Consider the following 23,489-nt stretch of genomic DNA (forward strand, 5'->3'; position numbering starts at 1 on the left):
TGAGCATGATCCCTTCCAGCGCCATCCATGTTGCTGCAAATTGCATGTGTTTATCTTTTTTGAATGCTGAGTAATATTCCATGGTATATATGTACCACATCTTCTTGATCCAGTCATCTATTTTTGGGCATTTGGGTTGTTTCCAAAGCTTAGCTATTGTAACCAGTGCTGCTAAAAACATAGGGGTGCAGGTGTTCTTTGGAATTGATGTTTCTGTGTCCTTTGGGTAAATACCTAGGAGTGGAATTGCTGGATCATATGGAAGCTCTATGTTTAGTAGGTCCAGAAATCTCCACACAGCTTTCCACAGTGGTTGGACCAGTTTGCACTCCCACCAACAGTGCAGAAGAGTTCCTTTTTCTCCACACCCTGGGAGAACATTTTTGCACCCAACACTAATGATAAAGGACTGATCACAAAAATCTGCAAAGAGTTGATGAGACTCAACAACAACAAAGAAAATAATCCAGTCAAAAAATGGGCAGAAGAGCTAAAAAGAAACTTCTCTGAAGAGGAAATGCAAATGGTCAATAGGCATATGAAAAAATGTTCAACATCACTTGTCATCAGGGAAATGCAAATCAAAACTACCATGAGATACCATCTCACACCAGTGAGAATGGCGCATATTAAAAAAACTAGCAACAACAAATGTTGGCGAGGGTGTGGAGAAAAAGGAACTCTTTTGCACTGTTGGTGGGGGTGCAAACTGGTCCAACCACTATGGAGAGCTGTGTGGAGATTTCTGGACCTACTAAACATAGAGCTTCCAAATGATCCAGCAATTCCACTCCTAGGTATTTACCCAAAGAACACAGAAACATCAATTCCAAAGAACGCCTGCACCCCTATGTTTATAGCAGCTCTATTTACAATAGCTAAGCTTTGGAAACAGCCCAAATGCCCAAAAATAGATGACTGGATCAAGAAGATGTGGTTCATATACACCATGGAATATTACTCAGCATTCAAAAAAGATAAACACATGCAATTTGCAGCAACATGGATGGCGCTGGAAGGGATCATGCTCAGCGAAATAAGCCAGAAAGAAAAAGAAAAATACCGGATGGTCTAACTCATAGCAGGAATCTAGAAAACTAAGAAAATGAATAACTATAAGAAAGTGAAAATCAAAATCAACAAAAAACTATGAACCAGAGATACTTTGTGGGGGGTGGGGGGTGGGAGGGGAGGGATTGGGGTCAGAATGGGGGGGGGGTTGCAATTGTATGGGGAATATAAAAATAAAATTTATTATATATAAAAAATAATTTAAATAAATAAATAAGTTAAATAAAAAAAATCTAATGTATTTACTTTTTCTGTTAGCAAACAGTAAATTATGCCCAAATAACCTCTCAAACATAATATTTTTTGTTCTGATACATAAAGCACCTGTTTTTTATGGTTTCTTAATTTGTTTTAAAACAAGTATGTTATAAATTTGAAATAATTTTTAAACTATTTGAATCAACAACTGCCTAAGATTTATACAATGTATCTCAAGGTAAGGTGGGGGTGTGTGTGTGTGTGTATAAAATGAGTCCTTTATTGCAGATTTGTGATGAATTTTTAAATTCTTTTTCTGCTATTGTGGAAAAATGGGGATTATTTCCTATTTGTTTTATTTCAACAAAACATTTAATTTCAGGAAGTTTAAAAAAAGCGGTTATCTTTATCTCAGAATTATACGTACCATTTTTCTGAACTTGACCTTGACATCAGTAATATGGTACTCTTTGGCATGTTTAATATTATCTCTTCTTAGATCATATATTTCAGGTTCAAGTTCCCGTTTAAAAAGTTTTCTAAAAAGTTCCCATTTAAAAATTTCCCCCATTTATCCTTTGACTTCAAAGATATATTTACTTCAAAGATATATTTACTTGTCATCTTTGCTAATGAAAGTGCAGTTACCTTTAATCCTTTTTCATTTGCCATGGAGGCATATGGTATCTAGTTTCTTCTGCGTCCAAAAATGTTTTATTTGCTAATTGTATAGGTATATTAGCTAGCAATATTATACTAGCTATGAGTGAGTCTCAAATCTGGAGAAACAAGCCTGCTGGTATATTAACTCTGGGGTCTGAGGTGGTCTTTTAGTGGTGAGACCATCTTGTCAGTAAGAGCTTCCAAAAAGTTAATTTTTCTTGGAATATAGATTGCCTTATGTATCATTTTTCCTTATAAGTAAGCATTAAGAGTACATGGTTAGCTTAATGATTTTTAAGAGTATAAATTGGTATGGGATTTTCATAAACATGTTTTTTAGCTTTTTTAGGAAATATGATGGACACATCTACTTTTATTTTAGTCAAGGATTCAAGAATATAAAACATAATACTTAAATATTGTATTCTTAAATATTGTGTAAGATTCTACCTACCTTAATTTTGCTTAAGCAACCGCATCTTTCAATTTCATAATTATTAACATCAATTCTATGGTGATAGAAATAAGTGATGGTAAAATGTACTCCTGATTGATAAAGCAAAATACCAGTTTGCTGGTAGTAAAAATGTCCTCTTAAAACTATTTATTATTTCCTTTGTTCTTCAGGTGTTGGTGTCTGTTCAATCCCTTATACTAGTAGCTGAACCTTATTTTAATGAGCCAGGATATGAACGGTCTAGAGGCACTCCCAGTGGAACACAGAGTTCTCGAGAATATGATGGAAACATTAGACAAGCAACAGTTAAGTGGGCAATGCTAGAACAAATCAGAAACCCTTCACCATGCTTTAAAGAGGTAGGTTCAATAAAATAAAATACTTTATTAAAGCCACTGTAGTATATAGTTTGATAGTATTATATTTGCTCTCAGATTCAGAATATCTGTAGGATAAGTAAACTTGATTACAGTTTTTAGAGTTAGTCCTAAAAAAACTGATAATACAGAAAAGTTGTATTTTAAAACTTCTTGCATTGTAAAAGCTGACTACATGTTGGAGCAGTTTTATTAATTAATTTTTTCCTTTTTTATTGAGGTGAAATTGGTTTATAACATGTAAGTTTCAGACATACAGACTTAATATTCTATATGCTACATTATACTTGTCACCAAAAGTTGAGTTTCCATATGTAACATACATCTGAACCCTTTTACCCAGTATCCTGCACCAGTTCCAACTTTCCTTCTGGTACACACTATTTTGTTCTTGAAGTCTAAAAGTTTATTTTAGTATGGGTATTTTGGTGGTGGGTGGTGGGTGGGTAACAACATCTGAATGTGTGAGATCATATACTTGGACAACACAAACAGTGATGCAGAGTGATGTTACCTCAATTAAAAAATGTCTCTGGGCCGCCCCGGTAGCGCAGGGGTTAAAGACCCAGCGCTATCACACTATCTCCAGCCACTGTGGCCTGAGTTCCATCCCTGGTCAGGGAGCTGACCCACAAGGTGCAGCAGAGAGCTATCTTGCCTGCTGCCCCCCCTCAGCAGCATATTTTGGTTGATCTGCCTGTTCTTCTCCCCCACTCTATCTCTAGTGAATCCTGTCACCCCCACACCTCTGGCCTGCATCCCAGTTCTTGTATGAATAAATAAATAAAAATAAATCTTTGAAAAAACTCCGTAAAAATGGAAAAAAATAAGTAAAATTTTGTTCTGTTTGCTCATTTGATTTGTTTCATTATATACCACTTACAAGTGAAATCATAATGCTATTATTTTTCTTGTTCTTGATCTTGAAAAATTGAGAAGCTTTCAATTTTTTACCATTTGGTATGGTGCTAGCTGTGGGTTTGTTTTATACAGCTTTTCTTAATGCGGTACTTACCTTCTATACCGATTTTATTGAATATTCATTATAAATATGTGTTGATCTTATTGATTGCTTTTCATTTTGTTGATGTGATATAGCAGGATGATTGACTTATCTTTCATCATCCTGCAGCCCTGAAATAGATCTCACTTGATCATTTTATATGATCCTTTCAATGTATTAACAAATTTGCTTTGCTAAATTCTTGTTGAAGATTTTTCATCTGTCCAGTGATATAGTGATCTATATTTTTTCTTTTTTTCTGATGTCTCTGTCTGGTTTTTGGAATCGGTAATTTTTTAAATCCCAAATTTAAACCACAATCATTGTAAGGAAATTTAACTTCAAAAAATTAAATCCCATTCATAAATTAAGCAGAAGATAATACTAAGAATGTATTAATGGTGCTCTTTTTAGGACTCCATTTTGGTTTCTGTGTGAAAAGACATTCAGAGTTTCTTAGTTGCCTAGGTATTTTTTGTGTTCTCCTTTAAAGATAGAAATGTTGACAATTTTTCTTTTTGTCTAATTCTTTCTCCTGGTTATTTAGATTCAACTTTGGAATACATGGCATCATATATGTCTTATCCTCTGTAGACAGGATTAACTACAGGAATGAGTAGGATTGGGCATTATTTCTTTGCTTAAAGAATTGGATATTTCAACACTTGTCATTTGATGTTATAAATGTGATTTTTTCCCCATTAATAATGTAGACTTTACTAAATTGCATTTTATCAAGAGAACGACATTGTTGTGTGTTTTAGATTTCATTTCTTTGTAATATACTACATATTTTGTTTTTTAAAATCTGGCTTAAGCACATTTTGTTCCCTTGTATATTTGTTAAGGTTATACACAAACATTTTTACTTGAAGAGAGTAGAGATCATGGCCCAATGTGAGGAGTGGATCGCAGACATCCAGCAGTACAGCAGTGATAAAAGGGTAGGCAGAACTATGTCTCACCATGCAGCAGCTCTCAAGGTGAGTAAGCCTTCCTAGCATGATTGCCAGATGGAAAGGATGGAGGGAATAGAAAAAAATGATGAATTTATTCAAGTTCAGGGACGTAAACTGCTACCCAAAATGTAAATTCTGTTTGACAATGAATCGACTGTTCATAAAATTAAAAATGGGTACAAAGACTGAGCCAACAGAATTTTATAGAGTGGTTAGAAGATCCAGACAACAAACTTTTTTAATTCCTTTAGCTTAAACTTTTGTAACACCCTAAGCCTACCTCTTAAAATATTCATGAGACTTAAATATGTATCTTTTCTATCATAGTTTCTATCTGTAGAAGGTCCTAGTTCTTTTTCTTATCACACTTTTAAATTCTTTGTATGTTTTTACTTTACCTTTTCCTGAATGATTTTATATATATAAAAAAATAATCTTAGGGCTATCTTATTCTTTTTTTTCTCATCTCTGTACCCTTGATGTTTATCATTTAATCTTTAAAAGTGACAGTTCAAACTGTTGTCAGTGTTGAATTCAGTAGTTCATATTAAAATTGTTCTGTAAATAGTGATTAATTTTCAAGGATAGCCGTTGACACCACTAATTTACAAAGCCATTAGTATGGGATTGGAAATAATTTCTTTTACACCAGAAAATTATAAGTCAAAAGTTAGTGTATATAGGCAATTTGTCACTCTCTGTTACCATCTCTGTAGCTTTCTGTAAATGGCAGGATGGGGTATTACAAAGTCATGTTATCTCTATATCTTTTTTACTAGTGTAAATTAAAAAAACATTAAAAACTTGTTTCTAAGGTTTCTCCTGAGCATTAATTCAAACAAAGTGTGAAATATTTTGTGAATGTTTTCCATAGGGCCTAATAACTTACAAATACCTGTTTTCATTCACTATTATAGCTGTGGATTTTTTCCCCCTAGGTTCATTAAAAGTTATGCTTTTAATTTATGTATTGCTTTAAAGTTTTTTTTAATTATATATATATTTTTTTTTACATCATTTTTCCTTTTTGTACAATGTATGCTTTTTTCTCTTGGGTGTACTCCCCGTATAATTCTCACCGCCAATTCACCGTGCATCATCACCATAGTCCCTTGTGCTTTTTGCTCCCCTGTTTTGATCCCTCTCCTCCCCCCGCCACCCCACAGAGTGACTCTTGATTTATAGTTGCCTGTTAATTTTGTTTTTTGATTTATTACCATTTTTTTTTCCTGATGCCTTATCTGGTTCCCCTATATTCCTCCTGTAAGTGAAACCATGCAATGTTTTTCTTTTTCTTTCTGGCTTATTTCACTGAGCATAATCCCTTCCAGCTCCATCCCTGTTGCTGTGAATGGCATTAGTTTATCTTATATGATCGCTGAGTAATATTCCATTGTGTATATATACCACATTTTTTTGATCCAGTTGTCTACTTTAGGGCATTTGGGTTGTTTCCATAGCATACCTGTTGTAAATAGTGCTGCAGTAAACATAGGGACACAGGTATCCTTTTGAATTAATATTTTTGTGTCCTCTGGGTAGATTCCTAGGAGTGAAATTGCTGGGTCATATGGAAACTCCATTTTTAGTAGATTGAGGAACCTCCACACAGCTTTCCATAGTGGCTGGAACAGTTTTTATTCCCACCAGTAGTGCAGGAGAGTTCCTTTTTCTCCACAACCTTACCAACATTTGTTGTTTCCTGTTTTCTTAATATGAGCCATTCTCACTGATGTAAGGTGTTATCTCATTGTGGTTTTGATTTGCATTTCCTTGATTACAAGTGATGTTGAACATTTTTTTATATACCTGTTGGCCATTTGCATTTCCTCTTTGGAGAAGAGTCTTTTTAGTTCTTCTGCCCATTTTTCGACCGGATTGTTTACTTTGTTTTGTTGAGTTGTCCGAGCTCTTTTTAGAGCTTTGTGATTAATACCATATTAGCAGTATTGTGTGCAAAATTTTTCTCTTGATCAGAAGGTGTTTTGGTTAATACCTCTTTTGCTGTACAAAAGCTTTTTAATTTGATGTAGTCCCAGCTATTCATTTTTTCCTTCACTTTCTTTGCTTTTAGGTATGTGTCTTTAAAGATGTTACTGAGATGTATGTCATGTAATGTGTTGCCTATATTTTCTTCTGTATATTTCATAGTTTCAGGTCTTTTGTCCATTTTGAGTTGGTTTTTGTGCAATGTGTTAGGTATTAGTCTGGCTTTATTCTTTTGCATGTAGTAGTTCAGTTTTCCAAGCAGCACTTATTGAACAAACTGTCCTTGTACCCTTGCATAATCTTTGCTCTTTTGTCAAAGGTTAATTTCTGGGTTTTCTATTCAATTCCATTGATCTGTGTGTCTGTTTTTGTTCCAGTACGATACAGTTTTAATTATTATGTCTTTGTAGTATAGTTGGAAATCTGGGAGTTTAGTACCTCCATTCTCCTTTTTAGTCAGGAGAGCTTTGGCTATTCGAGGTTGGGTTTTTTTTTTTTTTTTTTGTGGTTCCACATGAATTTCTTCAATATTTGTCCTATTTCTTTGAAGAATGTCATTGAAATTTTTATTGGAATAGCATTGAGTCTGTAAATTGCTTTCAGTAGGATGGCCATTTTGATGTTAATTCTTCCAATCCATGAGCAGAGTATGTATTTCCATTTCTTTGAACACTGTGTTCTAATTTTCTTTGTTCAGGTCCTTTCACCTCTTTCATTAGGTTTATTACCAGTGGATTTATTTTTATTTGTAAACTTCTCTTTCAAAAAAAATTACACAGATGCAGCATCTGAAGTTATGATTTTTGATTGAAAAATTGGTTATGTAGCAAATAATGGTTTTCTCTATGTTATTAGTAATGCTTTGTGTTGCAGCATGGTGGTATCTTCTGACGTGTGACTCAGGCTTTTCAGAAACATCAGTTATTTTGAGATTAGGAATTTTTGCTATTTTTGTTCACAACCTGTCATAGTAGCTGGTATAAGGAAAGTGCTTTGTTACATATGTGTGGTTTTGTTTTAAACTCAATTCCTCAAGCAAATGATTTTGTGCTAGAACACCAGGGTTTACCATTCTAACATTACTCATTTTGCCCCATGAAGCGTCACACTGCTCAGCTACGGGAAGAGCTGCTAAAACTTCCTTGTCCTGAAGGCTTGGACCCTGATGCTGATGACACCTCAGAGATGTCCAGTGCCACAGCAGGTGCGGAGGAGACTCCATTGCACGATCAGGTCAAACCCAGCGGCAGTAAAGAAATCTCCAGTGACTTCAAATTATGAGCTGCTTTGAAATGGACTTCATAAGACACAAGGCTTTGAAGCACAAGCCAAATATGTCAATATTTGTATGTAAGAAACTAATTATGTTATAGGTAATGAAACAGAAACTATACTATGCCCTTAAGGAGATCCAATTTAATTCAAGGTGATCTTTTATTTACCTGTACAAGAGTGTAAACTTTTTTGTGCTTTTATTTTTCAATTGTGAGAACCACTGATTGGTATGTTCAACAAATTTGTGTATACAAAGAAATGGATAAATCACTGCTATATAAGGGAAACTACCTTAGGAAAGAATGTTTACTGAATCTTTATTTTATTTTTTTTTTTACTGTAGAGTGAGGGGTTGTTAACAAAGAATATATATTGGTCATTCTTACAACTACTATTTAAAGTCAACAACTTTTCACTGAATTTGATAGGTTTTATGTTTGGCCATATCTTCATGCTCATATTTGATTTCTGAAGACCTCCTACATACACTTCAATAAAAGTTAAAAGGACATCTCTCTTTTTTGATTTACTGGTACATTTTTTAAATGATAAATCTGCCATAAAATGCATTATAGCTGACACTTGCACTTGTATGGATGAATTTATTACATTCAACGTATTTAATTTTATGCCTTCAAATTCTAAGATGCAGAAAAAATAAATGAAAATGATTTTACTCTATGTCAACATTTGGGCCTCTGAATGTATTTGTTATTTGAATTTACGTATATGAAAAGGAATGGTCAATTTGAAAAGTCACTCTAAACTGATTTTTTTCTAAAGGGCTCCTTTTTCCCTGGACTCTCTGGTTTTATTATTAAAGTCACATGTATGTATTAAACACTGAGGCTCTGTAGAGCAGAGAGGATGTACCTCTCTGGTGCTGTTACAGTACATTCTGTACCTGCCATATAGGCTCATTTTCATGCAAATTCTTCTTAGATCCAAATAAATAAAAGACTTAGGCGTATTAGATGTCTTATTTCTAAAACAGTTTGCTATGGTGTGAAGTGCTATTTCTATGAAAAAATTGTACACTTTCAAGATCTAAGCATGGGAAGAAAAAATATTTTTCCAAGACCAATTATCACAAGGAAAAGCTAGGTGATAATCGATAGTATTTACATAAAGCCTGAATATGGAGCTGAGCAGTATTTTGGATAATAAGTTGTTCTCTGAAGAAAAAGGGGAATTCGGGGACATGATGCTCTCTTATGTATGAAGTGCAGAGCTGCTTCCTCATGAATAAAGGAGGGACAAACAATATGTGACCAGGGAATGAAAGGTTCTCTAGCATGTCTGGTTGGTGGTGGGCTACATGCCAAGAAAGATAAAAGACAATTTAAGAGAAAGAGGAGTCAGTTAAGCTAGCACTGGCATGCTAGCTAAAATCTAAGTATAAAGTTATATAAATAAAAAAAATAAAATTATATAAATGAAATGGACTTCTAAGGGGGCAGGAAGAAAGGGTCAGAAGGATATAAGGGATAGTGGTGGTGGGGAAAAGTCTAGGGAAAAAAGTGTAAAACAAAATGAAGAACGTTAAAAAAAATCTGTAAAAGATTAATAAAAACTTCTACCAGTCAGAAATATTTGGATTAAATCTTTGCATAGGAATTAGTGATAGGATAATCAGATTCCTGTAGAAGATGGTACACCAAATTAAATCAGGAAAAGTTCACAATAAAATTCTAAAAAAAAATCCTCTAGACCAAAATCCTGTAATTACTGATTTTAATCAGTTAACATATTGAAGGCTAGGTCTCAGCAGTCATCAAATGTCACTTAATTTCCCAGAGGACAAGATTATCTCACTGTCTTCCACTTCAGTCCAAATTGCCCTCCCAGAAGCCAGGAAATTCAAAGTATTCAAGACCCAGGTCACTCACATTAGACAGCATTGAGATTTACACTTTATTTTATTTTTTAATTTTTAAATTTTTGTTTTTTTAATTTTTTTTATTTTTATATTCCCCATACAATTGCATCCCCAATTTTGACCCCAGTCCCTCCCCCTGCTCCCATTGAGTGTCTCTGGTTCATAGTTGTTTGTTGATGTTGATATTTTCTTTCTTATAGTTATTCTTTTTCCTGGTCCCTTATTTAAGTTTTCTAGATTCCTGCTATGAGTGAGACCATCCGGTATTTTTCTTTTTTTAATTTTTTTTTTTTTAATAGAGGCATGTTTTATTTATTTATTTGTTTGTTTTGTTTGTTTGTTTATACATGCACTGGGTACAGTCAGAAGCGCGGGAGGGTGAGAGAATTCACCAGAGCCAGAGCGGGGAGCAGAGCAGGCAGAAGGACCGAAGTACACTGCTGAGGGGAGCAGCGGGCGGCAGGAGAGGTCTGCGCGCCATGTGGGACCCTCCTCCGGTGGCCGAGGAGCAGCCGGGGATCGAACCGGTGCCAAAGAGGCCGCGGGCAGCTTCGCAACCCAGCGCTCAACCGCTGCGCCACCGGGGAGGCCCCCGGTATTTTTCTTTTTCTTTTTCTTTCTGGCTTATTTCGCTGAGCATGATCCCTTCTAGCGCCATCCATGTTGCTGCAAATTGCATGTGTTTATCTTTTTTGAATGCTGAGTAATATTCCATGGTATATATGCACCACATCTTCTTGATCCAGTCATCTATTTTTGGGCATTTGGGTTGTTTCCAAAGCTTAGCTATTATAAATAGTGCTGCTGTAAACATAGGGGTGCAGGTGCTCTTTGGAATTAATGTTTCTTACACAGTATATTTTAAACTCATTACCTAACCTCTCTTAAGGAAACATGTTAATATTTCCCTAAAAGCCATGGCAATGTGGGGCATTTAGGTGGGGGGCTACCCTCAGGCTCCCTGCTGTAGTCTATTGATGAAACCACTGAGAAAGGAAAGCTTGTGCCTTCCTCCAACCACAAGTGTATGCCATTGCCGGGGCCAGTCAACTCACACTTAGAAGACTTCACGAGAAGGACCGGGGCGAGGGGTGAAGGAGTGTGTGTGTGGCTCCTACAGACATACTAGCTAAAACCTGAGTATAAAATTTGTCAGCAATAAGTAAAAGGATAATCATCAATCCTCTAGTTTGGCTTTGTTTTTTGATCTAGCAAGTACCCTCTCAGGTATGGATGATAAAAGCTGCTATCAAAGTGTGTTGTATGCCACCAATTTGGGATTTTACTTCATTTTTTATGTTCTTTTATTATATATATGATATTTATAGAATATGTATTTTTATTATATATATGCGCAGATCTACTGTGTATCACGGGGCTCTTAAAATTCCACCATACAAATTGAGGTAAAATTAGATATTTGTGCACTTCATGAACTATCAAAATTTGAAATACTCATTTCAGTTTTGAGGGCACACCTTACAAAATATAAACTGGGTTTAGGTGATAAAAGTGGGCTGAAAGAATACAGGATTCAAAGCAAAGAAACTTTTTTTCAGCAGAACCACGACAGAACAGCAAATGTGTGCATGCCGTAATGTGAGGGGTTTCTGAACATCAGTGATTGTGGAGTGTGTGCAAATAGCCAAGTGACCTGCTCGGGGCTTCTGTCTCACTTCTCTGTCCTTGGGTTCTTGTTTGAGTCTTGGTTGCATCTTCAGCCAGTATGAAGCAGTGCAGTTTTGCAGGAGGGAGAGTTCCTTGGCTATACCTGTCTGATGGCTCCTTCCATGTCTTCCCTTGCACCCAGTGGTTAATGGGCTGGAGGCAGTTGCGGAACTGCTGTCAAATATTTTAAACCTGGCATCTACAGCCTTTCCCTTTTCATCCACTTGAATCTATAATTTCATCACTTTACCACAGGCTGGAGCCCCACCAATCCCAGTTTCAACATTTTTAGTTATCTTGTCAAGTGTACCCATCACTCTAGGACTTTCCATAATCATTAACAATCTTGTGATGGTGGTGCCGAGATTAAAGACAGCACTATCAAGCTATCGCCAGTCACTGCAGCAGTTCGATCCCCCTCTGGCTGGGAGTTAGCCCACATGGTGCAGCAGACCTTTCCTGTCTTGCCCACTGCTCCCCTCAGCAGTGTATTTCAGTAGATCTAGTTTGTTTTGCTCCCCACTTTCTCTGGTGGATCTTCTCATCCCCCGCACCTCTGGCCTACACCCCAGTTTTTGTATGCATAAATAAATAAATCTTTAAAAAACAAAAACAATCTTGTGATAGAACCAGCAGGAGCTGACAGTTCAGTCTGGTAGATGAAGTCCTTTGCAGAGCTGAAACTCTCAAAGGGCTTGCTCTAGCCTCCACCATCCTGGGGGCTTCCCTGGATTTTAATCTTTAATGTCATCAACTTCAGGAAGACAGTTAAAAAGACAAAGTATTCCATTTTTGCTTTTATTATTATTACTATCCTTGTCCAGCATACCACATTTAAAACAGACCTTCAGTTAGAGCGGGCACGCCAAGTTCCTAATGTGGGTGGATAGGACTACTTTCAAGAGAGGCATTTTGGTGTAGCAGTCGGTGGTTAGTGTGTTTCTAGAAGAGTTGATCTTTAACAAATGTCATATAGTTTAAACAACGCTGCATTCGGTGCTTAAATACCGAGTGGAGGGCCTCCCCAGTGGCGCAGCGGTTGAGCGCTGGGTTGCGAAGCTGCCCACAGCCTCTGCACCGCTGGCTCGATCCCCAGCTGCTCCTGGGCCACCAAAGGAGGGTCCCGCATGGCGCGCAGACCTCTCCTGCCGCCCGCTGCTCCCCTCAGCAGTGTACTTCGGTCCTTCTGCCTGCTCTGCTCCCAGCTCTGGTTCTGGTGAATTCTCTCACCCTCCTGCGCTTCTGACTGTACCCAGTGCTTGTGTAAATAAATAAATAAACAAACAAACAAACAAATAAATAAAAAATAAACAGAACTTATTTAAAAAAAACAAAACCGAGTGGACACAATAATACCCTGCACAAAAAACTTTCCAATACCTCTTACTGAGGAGTCATTTTATTAGGGTATCGACTCTTCTCCGCTTACAATTCAGGTCTTTTGGCATCAACCTGCAGAGCTGAGAAGCCCTTCTCTGCAGTCTGGAGAGGCTCTGCTACTGAGGAAGAGGGAATTACAAATTATTTAGCTTCCCTTTGGCGTGGGGTACGTAGGATATGGGCTGAGATTTTCAGAGAGCTGCTGGACTTAAATCCTCGAAGAATCCGACGTGGTCAGTGTTACCTGCAGCATCCTCCTGCCTCGCTTATGCCGTGCTGGGGAGCCTGCAAGCCAACTGGGGCACAGTCCCACCCTGTCACATTCTGCTTGCAGAGCCGTGGTTTTGGTCTAGGAGTGCCGTTGGGAAGACTGAAGGACATGCCCCAAATCTCCAGCTCTGTGCTTAGCAGCAGGTTCACAGGTGACAGATTTTTCGTCTACCCTCTAAAAACTGCCCTGCACCAGCAGGCAAGCCGCGCCGCACACCCCACGAGCTAGTGATTTAAGTAGTGGCAGTGTGAAAATCCACAAATTGCTTACACTTTAACTCATTCAAAGCATAAGGAGCTATTTTTATGGTGACGGACTTCAGAGTCTCTAACTCCCTGAAATGGTACCTAAACGTTGGCGGTAATTTTACCGTCAGGCTACAGCTATCACCAAGCAGCCAGGAGATCTCAGATCCAAGATGCTCCCTAGTCAAAGCAGCAGATCTTCCACTTAATAAAAATACTGTTGGGCAAGACCACAAACTTTGAGAGCCATCTTATTTTTCTTTTTTTATATTATATATTTTTATTTTATTATTATTATTATTAAAAGATTTATTTATTTATGCATACAAGAGCTGGGGTACAGGCCAGAGATGCGGGGAAGAGGTGGGTGAGAGGATTCACCAGAGACAGAGGGGGGGAACAGAACAGACAGACTGACGAAACACACTGCTGAGGGGAGCAGCGGGTGAGACAGGAGAGGTCTGCTGCACCATGTGGGTAGCTCCCTGGCTAGGGCTCAAACTCGTGCTGCAGAGGCTACAGATAGCTTCATAGTGCGGTGCTTAACCTCTTGCGCCACCAGGGAGGCCCCGATATTTTTTTACATCATTGTTTTGCAGCATCTTAACCTCTAGGCCTTGGTGCGCGGTGCGCTAGGACCCCACACCCTTGGCAGCGCCACTTCGGGGCGGGGCTGAAGCCGGCCGCGCCCTCCAGCCCCGCCCACTCCCGCGCGGGGCGGGTCATCTCTACTGGGCATGCTCAGTACCAAAGACTCGGGTTGGTGTCCTGGGCGGAAGTTGGTCCAGAGAGAGCGCGTGCTTCTCCCGGCGTGCCCCGCGCCACTGTCATGGCCGCCTCCTGGTGCTGGTCTCCGCACATGAGCTTATAGGGCCGTGCGTGTATGCACAGGAGCTGTCGTTACTAGAGTTGGTCCATCTGGACCCTTCTTTTTCCGCTTTCTTTTGTGACCTTAGTAGGAGACCATTCTGCCTGCAGCGATGTCCGGGGTGCTATGGCCCCCAGAACTGGCAGTTTTGAGGGGCTTTCCCACTGAGACTGAGCGGCAGCAGTGGAAGCAGGAGGGAGTTCTTGGCTCAGGTGAGAGAGGCGCACCTGCCAGGAATTTATGCTAGCGTGGAAACAGTGAGGAGAAGGGGTGACGGCGACCGTGTTCTCATTCGTCCTTGTTTTATTTTTTTCCCCCCACCAAAATTAAGCTGATTAATTTTGCATTCTTGACTTGGTGGGCGTGTTCCTCACGTTGCTTGTCTTTACCACACATTTCTCACCGCCCAGGTTCACTAATAACTATGTCAGTTACGTTTCTAAGCCTTAACATTTTTTCAGTCCTTTAATCCTTATAATCGACACGCGGAATAAATACTACTTTTAATCTTGTTTGCAGATGAAGATATTTAAGTACAGATTGAGTAAATTTAGTCAAGACCACACAGCTAGGAAGCAGAGGCGCTAAAACTAGGTAGCAAAGATGTAGTTTTGTGAGTAATGCATATTTAAGGGAGAGATAAAGAATTAAAAGACATATTTACTAGTGGGTTATAGGGGCTTCTGGTTGCTGTGGGATTTAGGCTGGACACAGGAGAGAAGTAACAATTTAGGAGATTAAGTGCTGTGTGTGTGTGTGTGTGTGTGTGTGTGCGCGCGCGCGCTCGTGTATGTGTGCATACACAATAGGTTTTCTGGAGAGAAGTTTCTGAAGGCTGGTGGTTTGGAAAAGGTTTTGATTGAAGGGTAGATCTGACAAGTGGGGAAGATTTCAGCAGGAGAATAAGTGTGAAAGTGTGGAGAAAAGAATGTGCAAGGGATGTTATGGGAACAATTAGTGAACCAACTTTTTGACAGGGAGATTTGTGGGAGTTGGAGGAATCCTATTGTGAAAGGTCTTAGAACTTTTTTTTTTTTTAAAAAGATTTATTTATGCATACAAGAAGGGGGGGCACAGGTCAGAGATGGGAGGGGAATGAGTGGAGGATGGTGAGAGGACTCACCAGAGACAGAGTGGGGAACAGAACAGACGGATCACTGAAACACACTGCTGAGGGGTGCAGCAGCCAAGCCAGAGGCCTGCTGTGCCATGTGGGCAGCTCCCGTGCTGGGGATGGAACTCTCGCTGCAGTGGCTGCAGACAGCCCCTAGGCTGCATAGTAACCCCCTGTGCCACCAGGGAGGCCCAGGTCTTAGAACTCTTAAGGACATTTATCAGTGACAGGAGTCTTTTTGAATTCCTATCAGAAGAGTGATAATACTGATGAGGAATATTACTTCTATTACTAACTTCTACCTTGCTGCTCTTCATACAATTATGAGCTAATTTTAGTGGTGATGTTTTGTATGGTGATGGGAATTTGCTCAGTGCTTTGTGACTAATGTAAGCATTTTAAATACAATTTTTTTGCACACAAAAATAGTAAATTCACTTAATAGTGTTAATCTTTTCAATATGAAAGTGTTCTTTTGGATTATTGTACTAATTTTTGCATTGCAGAGAGTGAATCTTTCCTACAGTTGCTGCTAGAAGGGAACTATGAAGCCATATTCTTAAATCCATTGACTCGAAATATTTTTAATTCAACAATGATTAGTGAAGACAAAATTGACAGCTACTTGGAGAAGCAGATAGTGACATTCCTGGATTACTCAACAGATTTGGACAAAATTGAAAGGTAGATTTTTATTGGAAATTTGCATAGAGAAACTGAATATATTACATAGACTCTGAATACTTTAAAGTGGTTTGATAGCACTGTTATTAGCAATTGTTGAAAAACCTGACTTTACATTTGGTCAGGAGTTATGATATACCAAATCATTTGTGTAAAAACTTCTGTTCAGAGCACTATTCAAATGAAAAAGTAAAGTGATGTAGGATATAAAGGTTTCGAATTTGAGACTGGCATTTAATTGGGTGACAACTGCTAACCCTCTGAGCTTCCAAGTGCTCTGATAGATTTTAGCTATAGGCAAGACTATAGACTGTATTTCCTTTTAACTTGCAAGCATACATTATCCACCTTGCTCCTTCTAGATTTCTAAGTGATGCTTTTAGCTTTATTAAGTATTAGATTGTTATCTTTGTAGAGATCAGAGAACTTAATATTTTTATTATGGAACCCTTAGTTTACCCTCTTCCATCGAAATTTATGTATTTTTATACTAAATATAATGGATAGTTACATAGCAGTGGAACCTAAGTCTTACAGTGGCTTATATTTTACTGTTGTAAATTTGTTAATAGACCTCTTTTCTCAGCTATCTGTGGTATCCTTGTCAAGTTTTAATAATCTTTCAAATTCCTGTAATTTTGTTTTATTTTTACTTCTAATGAATAAATTCACTGAGTTCTTCAACAAATAAACCAACTTTTGTGCTTGATGTTGAGGTTCCAAAGATGAGTAAGACATAATCCATACTAAAATGAAATAGTATGTCTGTGGTTTTACTGTGATAGTAGATTATATTTATTTTTTTATTCTCACATGCAGACAGCAGCTGATATTTCTACTTGGTGTGAGTAGTTTGCAACTTTTTGTTCAAAGTAACTGGACTGGGCCCCTTGTTGATTTACACCCTCAAGATTTTTTGCCATCTGTGTTTTTCCAGCAATTCAATGAGGTATGCTTCTTGAAAATGTCTTAGTTATAATTGTGTTATTTTTTCTTTAGGAACTGGTCTTAAACTGGAGTTAATAATAGGTAGGAAAAGGCATGATTGTTTATCTCAGGTGCTTTTACTGATCATATTTTCAGATTTTTCCAGAAGTTCCATTGTCAGTCTCAACTTCCTCTTCAGACACTCTCCTTTTCTTTTTCTTTCTTTTTTTATTTTTAAAAGATTTATTTATTTATTTATACAAGCACTGGGTACAGTCAGAAGTGTGGGAGGGTGAGAGAATTCACCAGAGCCAGAGTGGGGAACAGAACAGGCAGACTGATGAAACACACCGCTGAGGGGAGCAGCGGGTGCGACAGGAGCGGTCTGTGCACCATGTGGGACCCTCCCCTGGGGCTGGGGATGGAACTGGTGCTGCAGCGGCTGCAGGAAGCCTCGCAGCCTAGCGCTCAATCGCTGAGCCACCAGGAGAGGCCCCAGACACTCTCCTTTTCATGGAGCTCTGTGAGCTGCTCTTTTTATTAAAGTGCAGGCACTGTGCCAGCCACCCTGGCCAGGATCAAACTCAGGCCACAGTGGTGATAGCGTGATAGTGCTGAGATTTGACACCTATGCCACCAGAGAAGCTCTTGTCAGGGATTTTTCTGACTATATGTTTGGAATCAGCATTACCTAAGTCTAAATCCAGTACTTATTTTTTTTTTTTTTTATAGAGGCATGTTTTATTTATTTATTTATTTGTTTGTTTGTTTTGTTTGTTTATACATGCAATGGGTACAGGCAGAAGCGCGGGAGGGTGAGAGAATTCACCAGAGCCAGAGCGGGGAGCAGAGCAGGCAGAAGGACCGAAGTACATTGCTGAGGGGAGCAGCGGGCGGCAGGAGAGGTCTGCGCGCCATGTGGGACCCTCCTCAGGTGGCCGGGGAGCAGCCGGGGATCGAACTGGCGCCGCAGAGGCCGCGGGCAGCTTCGCAACCCAGCGCTCAACCGCTGCGCCACTGGGGAGGCCCCCAGTACTTATTTTTGCTGTAAGAATGTAGAAGCACCTGTTCAGTCAGGTAATATTCAAAGCAGTACAGAAATGGGTTACATGAAAGGTTGAAATGATAATAAATGCTGAAATTAGTGAAAATATTTGAGGAAAGTGAATTTTGTCAGAGAAATCATTTTAGTCAGGAGAGTGACCTTTGAGTTAGAACCTGAAGTGACGAGGAGGTGGAGAAAAGGAGGAAAGACATTCTGGGTGCAGATATAGGAGCAGAAATGTAGTTGGAAAGAGCATGTATTTGTGGGAAAGAGGATTTTTGAGCTTGTTGGGATAGCAGGAAAAAGCCAGACTTGATGGAGTTCAGGCAAGATTATAGGGAACTTTGACAAAGACCTTGCTGTTAATTTTTTTATAGTTATAACTACCTCATACATTTTTATCAAACATACGAAATGTGTACAGTTTAAATAGTCAAATTCATTTGTATCCATCACCATCTTGAGTGAGAGAACATCATCAACACCAGAGAATAATGCTTCTCAACAGCTGTTCCCCAGAGGCTGAGTCCCTTTGCCATTGCAGTGGCTGTGTGGGGAGTGCCTGTGAGCTGTTCTCTTCTGGTTTTGCAGCCTTCTCTAGTTACCCGGTTGGCATTACATACATAGACACCTTGTACTCTGCATGTGTGCTGGCCTGGAAAAGGTTGGGAAATACTGCATTAGATTTCCTTATGTGTGCTATCTGACAGCATCCCTGCCCACCCTCTCTCCTGAACCACTCTTTTTTTTTTAAACATTTATTTATTTATTTATGCAAGCACTGGGTACAGTCAGAAGTGTGGGAGGGTAAGAGAATTCACCAGAGCCAGAGCGGGGAGCAGAGCAGGCAGAAGGACCGAAGTACACTGCTGAGGAGAGCAGCGGGCGGCAGGAGAGGTCTGCACACCATGCGGGACCCTCCGCTGGTGGCCGGGGAGCAGCCGGGAATCGAACCAGCGCTGCAGAGGCTGCGGGCAGCTTCGCAACCCAGCGCTCAACCGCTGCACCACCGGGGAGGCCCCTGAACCACTCTGAAGTATTTTGTTTTAATCATCCCATTGCTTTTCTACATACTTCTGTCACCTATATGTGTATCTCTACAAGAGATCTTGTTTAGTTTTGCCAGTTTTTGAACTTTCTATAAATGAAACAAATTATATGTGTTCATTTGTGACTTGTTTTACTCCATGGTATATGTTTGAAATTACCACATACTGTTACTCATTTTTACTGTTGTATAGTATTCCGGTTGTATGATTATATCACAGTATTTATATTATTTCTACTCTTGATGGCCATATGGACTGTTTCTGGTTTTTTGCAGCATATTATCTACAGTTGGGATCACATCTTAAGGAAATCATTTGCAGGAGTTTCACAGCCCAGCATACTTTAAAAAAAAAAGATAGGGCCTCCCCGGTGGCGCAGCGGTTGAGCGCTGGGTTGCAAAGCTGCCCGCGGCCTCTGCGGCGCCGGTTCGATCCCCGGCTGCTCCCTAGCCACCGGAGGAGGGTCCCACATGGCGCGCAGACCTCTCCTGCCGCCCGCTGCTCCCCTCAGCAGTGTACTTCGGACCTTCTGCCTGCTCTGCTTCCCACTCTGGCTCTGGTGAATTCTCACACCCTCCCGCGCTTCTGACTGTACCCAGTGCATGTATAAACAAAAAAACAAACAAACAAATAAATAAATAAATAAAAATGCCTCTATAAAAAAAAAAAAGAATATTTAAAAAAAAAAAAAGATAGTGTTTTGGTGCAGTGTACTAAATGGAGGAGGCTGATTTTTACTAGTCTCTAGGCTATAGTTGGGTACCCTGAGAGCTGAGGGGATCAGTATTTCAACACAGTTGTAAATTCTTCCCAGCCCTGAGCTGGAGAATCTGTGGTGTATTATATGTATCTGTGAATGGAGTTGCTGTGCCCTAGGGTATATGCATGTTGAGTTCTTCTTGGTAATGGTAGGTTGTTTGTCAAAGGCGTGTATTACATATACTTTATATGAGCAATCTGAAGATTTTCAACATTAGAAGGAGATGACGTTTTTAAACTGGGGAGTGACATTCTAGTATTTCCTAGTAGACATTTTCCTGTTCTGGTTTGTCTTTCTTAGTCCGTGATGAATAAATATTTGTGACTATATTTTATATGGAGTATGGTCATCAAAGTCAAATTAATTTTCTGTACCTCTAACTTAACGATCTTGGCGTTTTCAGCAGTTTTTTGACCTCTGGTGCTAACCAGCCCCAGAGGAATAGCACTGAAGGTCCGGGGTAGAGGAGGACATCCTCTCACACATAAAGGTTGATCCCCTGGTCATCTGGTTTTATAGAAAATTTATTTCAGTCTTCCAGATCTTGATTTTTTTCACTGTTATACTGAAAAATATGTATTTTTATGTATCATATGCCTTCTCTAGTGAGAAATTGTTCTTAAGGAAATTGTAATCTTTGTCTATTTTTATTGAAAATATAAATAAACCTCTTTAAAAATGGGCCATTTCCCAAAATCTCGGGGAGTGCATTTATTTATTTATTTATTTTTTGTGTGTATGAGACTTTTTTTCCCTCTTTTTTCTTTTATATATTTTTTACATAATTTTTCATTTTTGTACAATGTATGCATTTTTTTTATATTCCCCATACAATTGCAGCCCCGACAAAGAATGTCTCTGTTTCAAAGTTGTTTTTTTTTTTTTATAGAGGCATGTTTTATTTATTTATTTGTTTGTTTGTTTGTTTGTTTGTTTTGTTTATACATGCACTGGGTACAGTCAGAAGCTTGGGAGGGTGAGAGAATTCACCAGGGCCAGAGCGGGGAGCAGAGCAGGCAGAAGGACCGAAGTACACTGCTGAGGGGAGCAGCGGGCGGCAGGAGAGGTCTGCACGCCATGTGGGACCCTCCTCCGGTGGCCGGGGAGCAGCCGGGGATCAAACCGGCACCGCAGAGGCTGCGGGCAGCTTCGCAACCCAGCGCTCTACCACTGCGCCACCGAGGAGGCCCTCAAAGTTGTTTGTTGATTTTGATTTTTTTTCTTTCTTATAGTTATTCTTTTTCCTGGTCCATATTTAGGTTTTCTAGATTCCTGCTATGAGTGAGACCATCCGGTATTTTTCTTTTTCTTTCTGGCTTATTTCGCTGAATATGATCCCTTCCAGCTCCATCCATGTTGCTGCAAATTGCATGTGTTTATCTTTTTTGAATGCTGAGTAATATTCCATCGTGTATATGTACCATATCTTCTTGATTCTGGGAGTGCATTTAAAACTAACTTGGAAGGTGGTCTCCATGGTGGCACAGCGATGAAAGTCTTAGCACTATCAAGCTATCGCCAGCCACTGCAGCATGAATTCGATTCCCAGCCAGGGAGCTACCCACATGGCACAGCAGACCTCTCCTGTTTAACGTGCTGCTTCCCTCAGCAGTGTGTTTCAGTAGATCCACCTGCTCTGCTTCCTTCTCTGTCTCTGGTGAATCCTCTCATTCCCACACTGCTGGCCTACACCGCAGTTCTTATATGCATAAATAAATAAAAATAAATGTTTAAAAAGAAAAAAAACTAACTTGGAAGATCAGTGTTATATCTCTTGGGTTGGCTGAGGTTATGATTTTCTTATAGTATAGAAAAGCATTAATTTTTTTCATGAAGAAGCAAGTGTGAGACTAGAAAGAGAAATTTGTTTATTCATTCACTCATTTACTTATTATTTGCCTTGTTAATACTTCTTCTGTAGAACTTTGAATAGGAGGTTTAGTAACCACCATAGTTTTGAGTATCAGCTGCAAAGATATCCAGGTAGTCAATCTGTGCTATCTCTTTGTATAACTTTTTGTTTCCTTTTAAATTATTTACCTGTTATTTATCTTTAGGACTTCATTTAGAAGATAATAATTTAAATTTGTGCTAGAACAGGTAGACTTTTCTCATCTACAAGTGATTAAGATAAGGATTCTATTTCTTAGGTACATGTCATAACTTCTTATACTTCCCTAGTTTGGCTTGGTCTTCAGGAAATAAAGATGGATATAGCCATCTAAATGACAAGATGATTCCATGAGGCTGCAGGTCAGTTGGGCACATTAGGTGGGTTCTTCTCTCAAGTTCTTAAGTTGATGTGCTCAGTACCTCCACTTAGAGGTCTCAAAAGATACCTCAGACTCATTGTTTCCAAGACTGAACCCACAGTAAGGTTCTTCTCCAAACTGAGTCCTCTTTTAGTGTCTGTCTCAGGTACCTCCACCATTCACAAAACAAGAAGTGGTCCTGACCCTGTGTTTGAGTTCTTCCTAATGTCTAGCAGAGCCCTGGACCTTGATGAAGAACAGGAAGAGGCATCTGTGGAGAAGGCAGCATGGGTGATAGGCAAAGCACTGAGAATCAGGAAACTTGGGCTGTTATCTCTGTTTACTATTTACTTTGGTGTGTGAATTTGGGCAACACATAGCTTTTTAGGGTCTGTTTACTCACTTCTAAAATTGAGGAATTTTAGTGTCCTCAGAATATTTCTTTAATTATCGAAATTCCTTCTTCCTTTAGCATAGGTAACATTAAACTTCATTTGTGAGTGGGCAGGTGGTGGTCATTAGCATTGTCTATTTCACTATTGTACTTCTCAGTGGTGTTCAAGGAAGGACAGCAGATGATTGCTCCAGCTATTTTTTCTGGCCTTTATGAACACTTGAACAAAGTATTCAGCTAGCTCTGACATTATTTGGATTATTGAATTTAATTCTTGCAAGAGCCTTATGAGGCATGTCTTCTATTATTTCATTTTATAATTGATGAAACTGAGGCAAATTTATTTGTGCTCACAAACTAAAATGATGGCGAGAAAGGGCACCAACCTGTATCTGTGACATTGGAGGCGGTAGTCTTAGCGGTTAAATATTCCTGCTGTCCATTTAATGGCATCTGTCAAAATTTTGCAGTCCACATTTTAGAAGCTCATGTGCCTTGTCCCTGGTAGAAAATCTGTTTAACTGAGGAGAGGATTGTTGAATGGCATCCCTTTTTTTGCTTGTGTGTTCACTGTGATGGTTTTATGACTACTCAGCATTTGAGATCTAGGACCATGTTATTTGTCTCGATAGGACTAATAGAGCAGACATGTTTGTAATAACATTTGCAGCTAGTAAAGCATCAGTGAAATGTAGATGTTTAATATAAATTCTTTAACATAGGGGTACTTTTTATTGATATATTTTGTTGTAAATAAATCTATAAAGTCAAGGTACAGCTTCAGTACCAGCATTTTCTTGAATTTGATGCTCCTCTTAAAGTACCAGCAGATGGATAGTCATCTGTTAGGGTGGGCTGGGTTTATAGATTTCTTTTTTTTTAGAGGCATGTTTTATTTATTTATTTGTTTGTTTTGTTTATACATGCACTGGGTACAGTCAGAGGTGTGGGGGATAGAGGA

General features: G+C 39.0%; 2 protein-coding genes across 5 annotated transcripts in view; both read left to right on the forward strand.

The window, feature by feature from the left end:
• The window catches only part of BIRC6 (baculoviral IAP repeat containing 6), a gene marked incomplete at both ends in the record, with an annotated part of 177,198 nt that extends 169,200 nt beyond the window's left edge, over positions 1 to 7,998 (forward strand). For all 4 annotated transcript variants that reach the window (XM_084235649.1, XM_084235650.1, XM_084235651.1 and 1 more), the window contains 3 exons: positions 2,560 to 2,748; positions 4,618 to 4,752; positions 7,819 to 7,998. In XM_084235649.1, the coding sequence (XP_084091775.1) occupies positions 2,560 to 2,748; positions 4,618 to 4,752; positions 7,819 to 7,998 (504 nt within the window). The remainder of the gene's footprint in view (positions 1 to 2,559; positions 2,749 to 4,617; positions 4,753 to 7,818) is intronic.
• Positions 7,999 to 14,415: 6,417 nt separating this feature from the next.
• TTC27 (tetratricopeptide repeat domain 27) overlaps positions 14,416 to 23,489 on the forward strand; it is a gene marked incomplete at both ends in the record, with an annotated part of 119,402 nt that continues 110,328 nt past the window's right edge. Inside the window, 3 exons of the mRNA XM_084234667.1 lie at positions 14,416 to 14,515; positions 15,924 to 16,101; positions 16,921 to 17,050. Coding sequence (XP_084090793.1) covers positions 14,416 to 14,515; positions 15,924 to 16,101; positions 16,921 to 17,050 — 408 coding nt within the window. The remainder of the gene's footprint in view (positions 14,516 to 15,923; positions 16,102 to 16,920; positions 17,051 to 23,489) is intronic.

Source organism: Talpa europaea, assembly GCF_964194135.1.
Source record: "Talpa europaea genome assembly, chromosome: 6".
In the NCBI taxonomy this organism is placed as follows: Eukaryota; Metazoa; Chordata; class Mammalia; order Eulipotyphla; family Talpidae; genus Talpa; species Talpa europaea.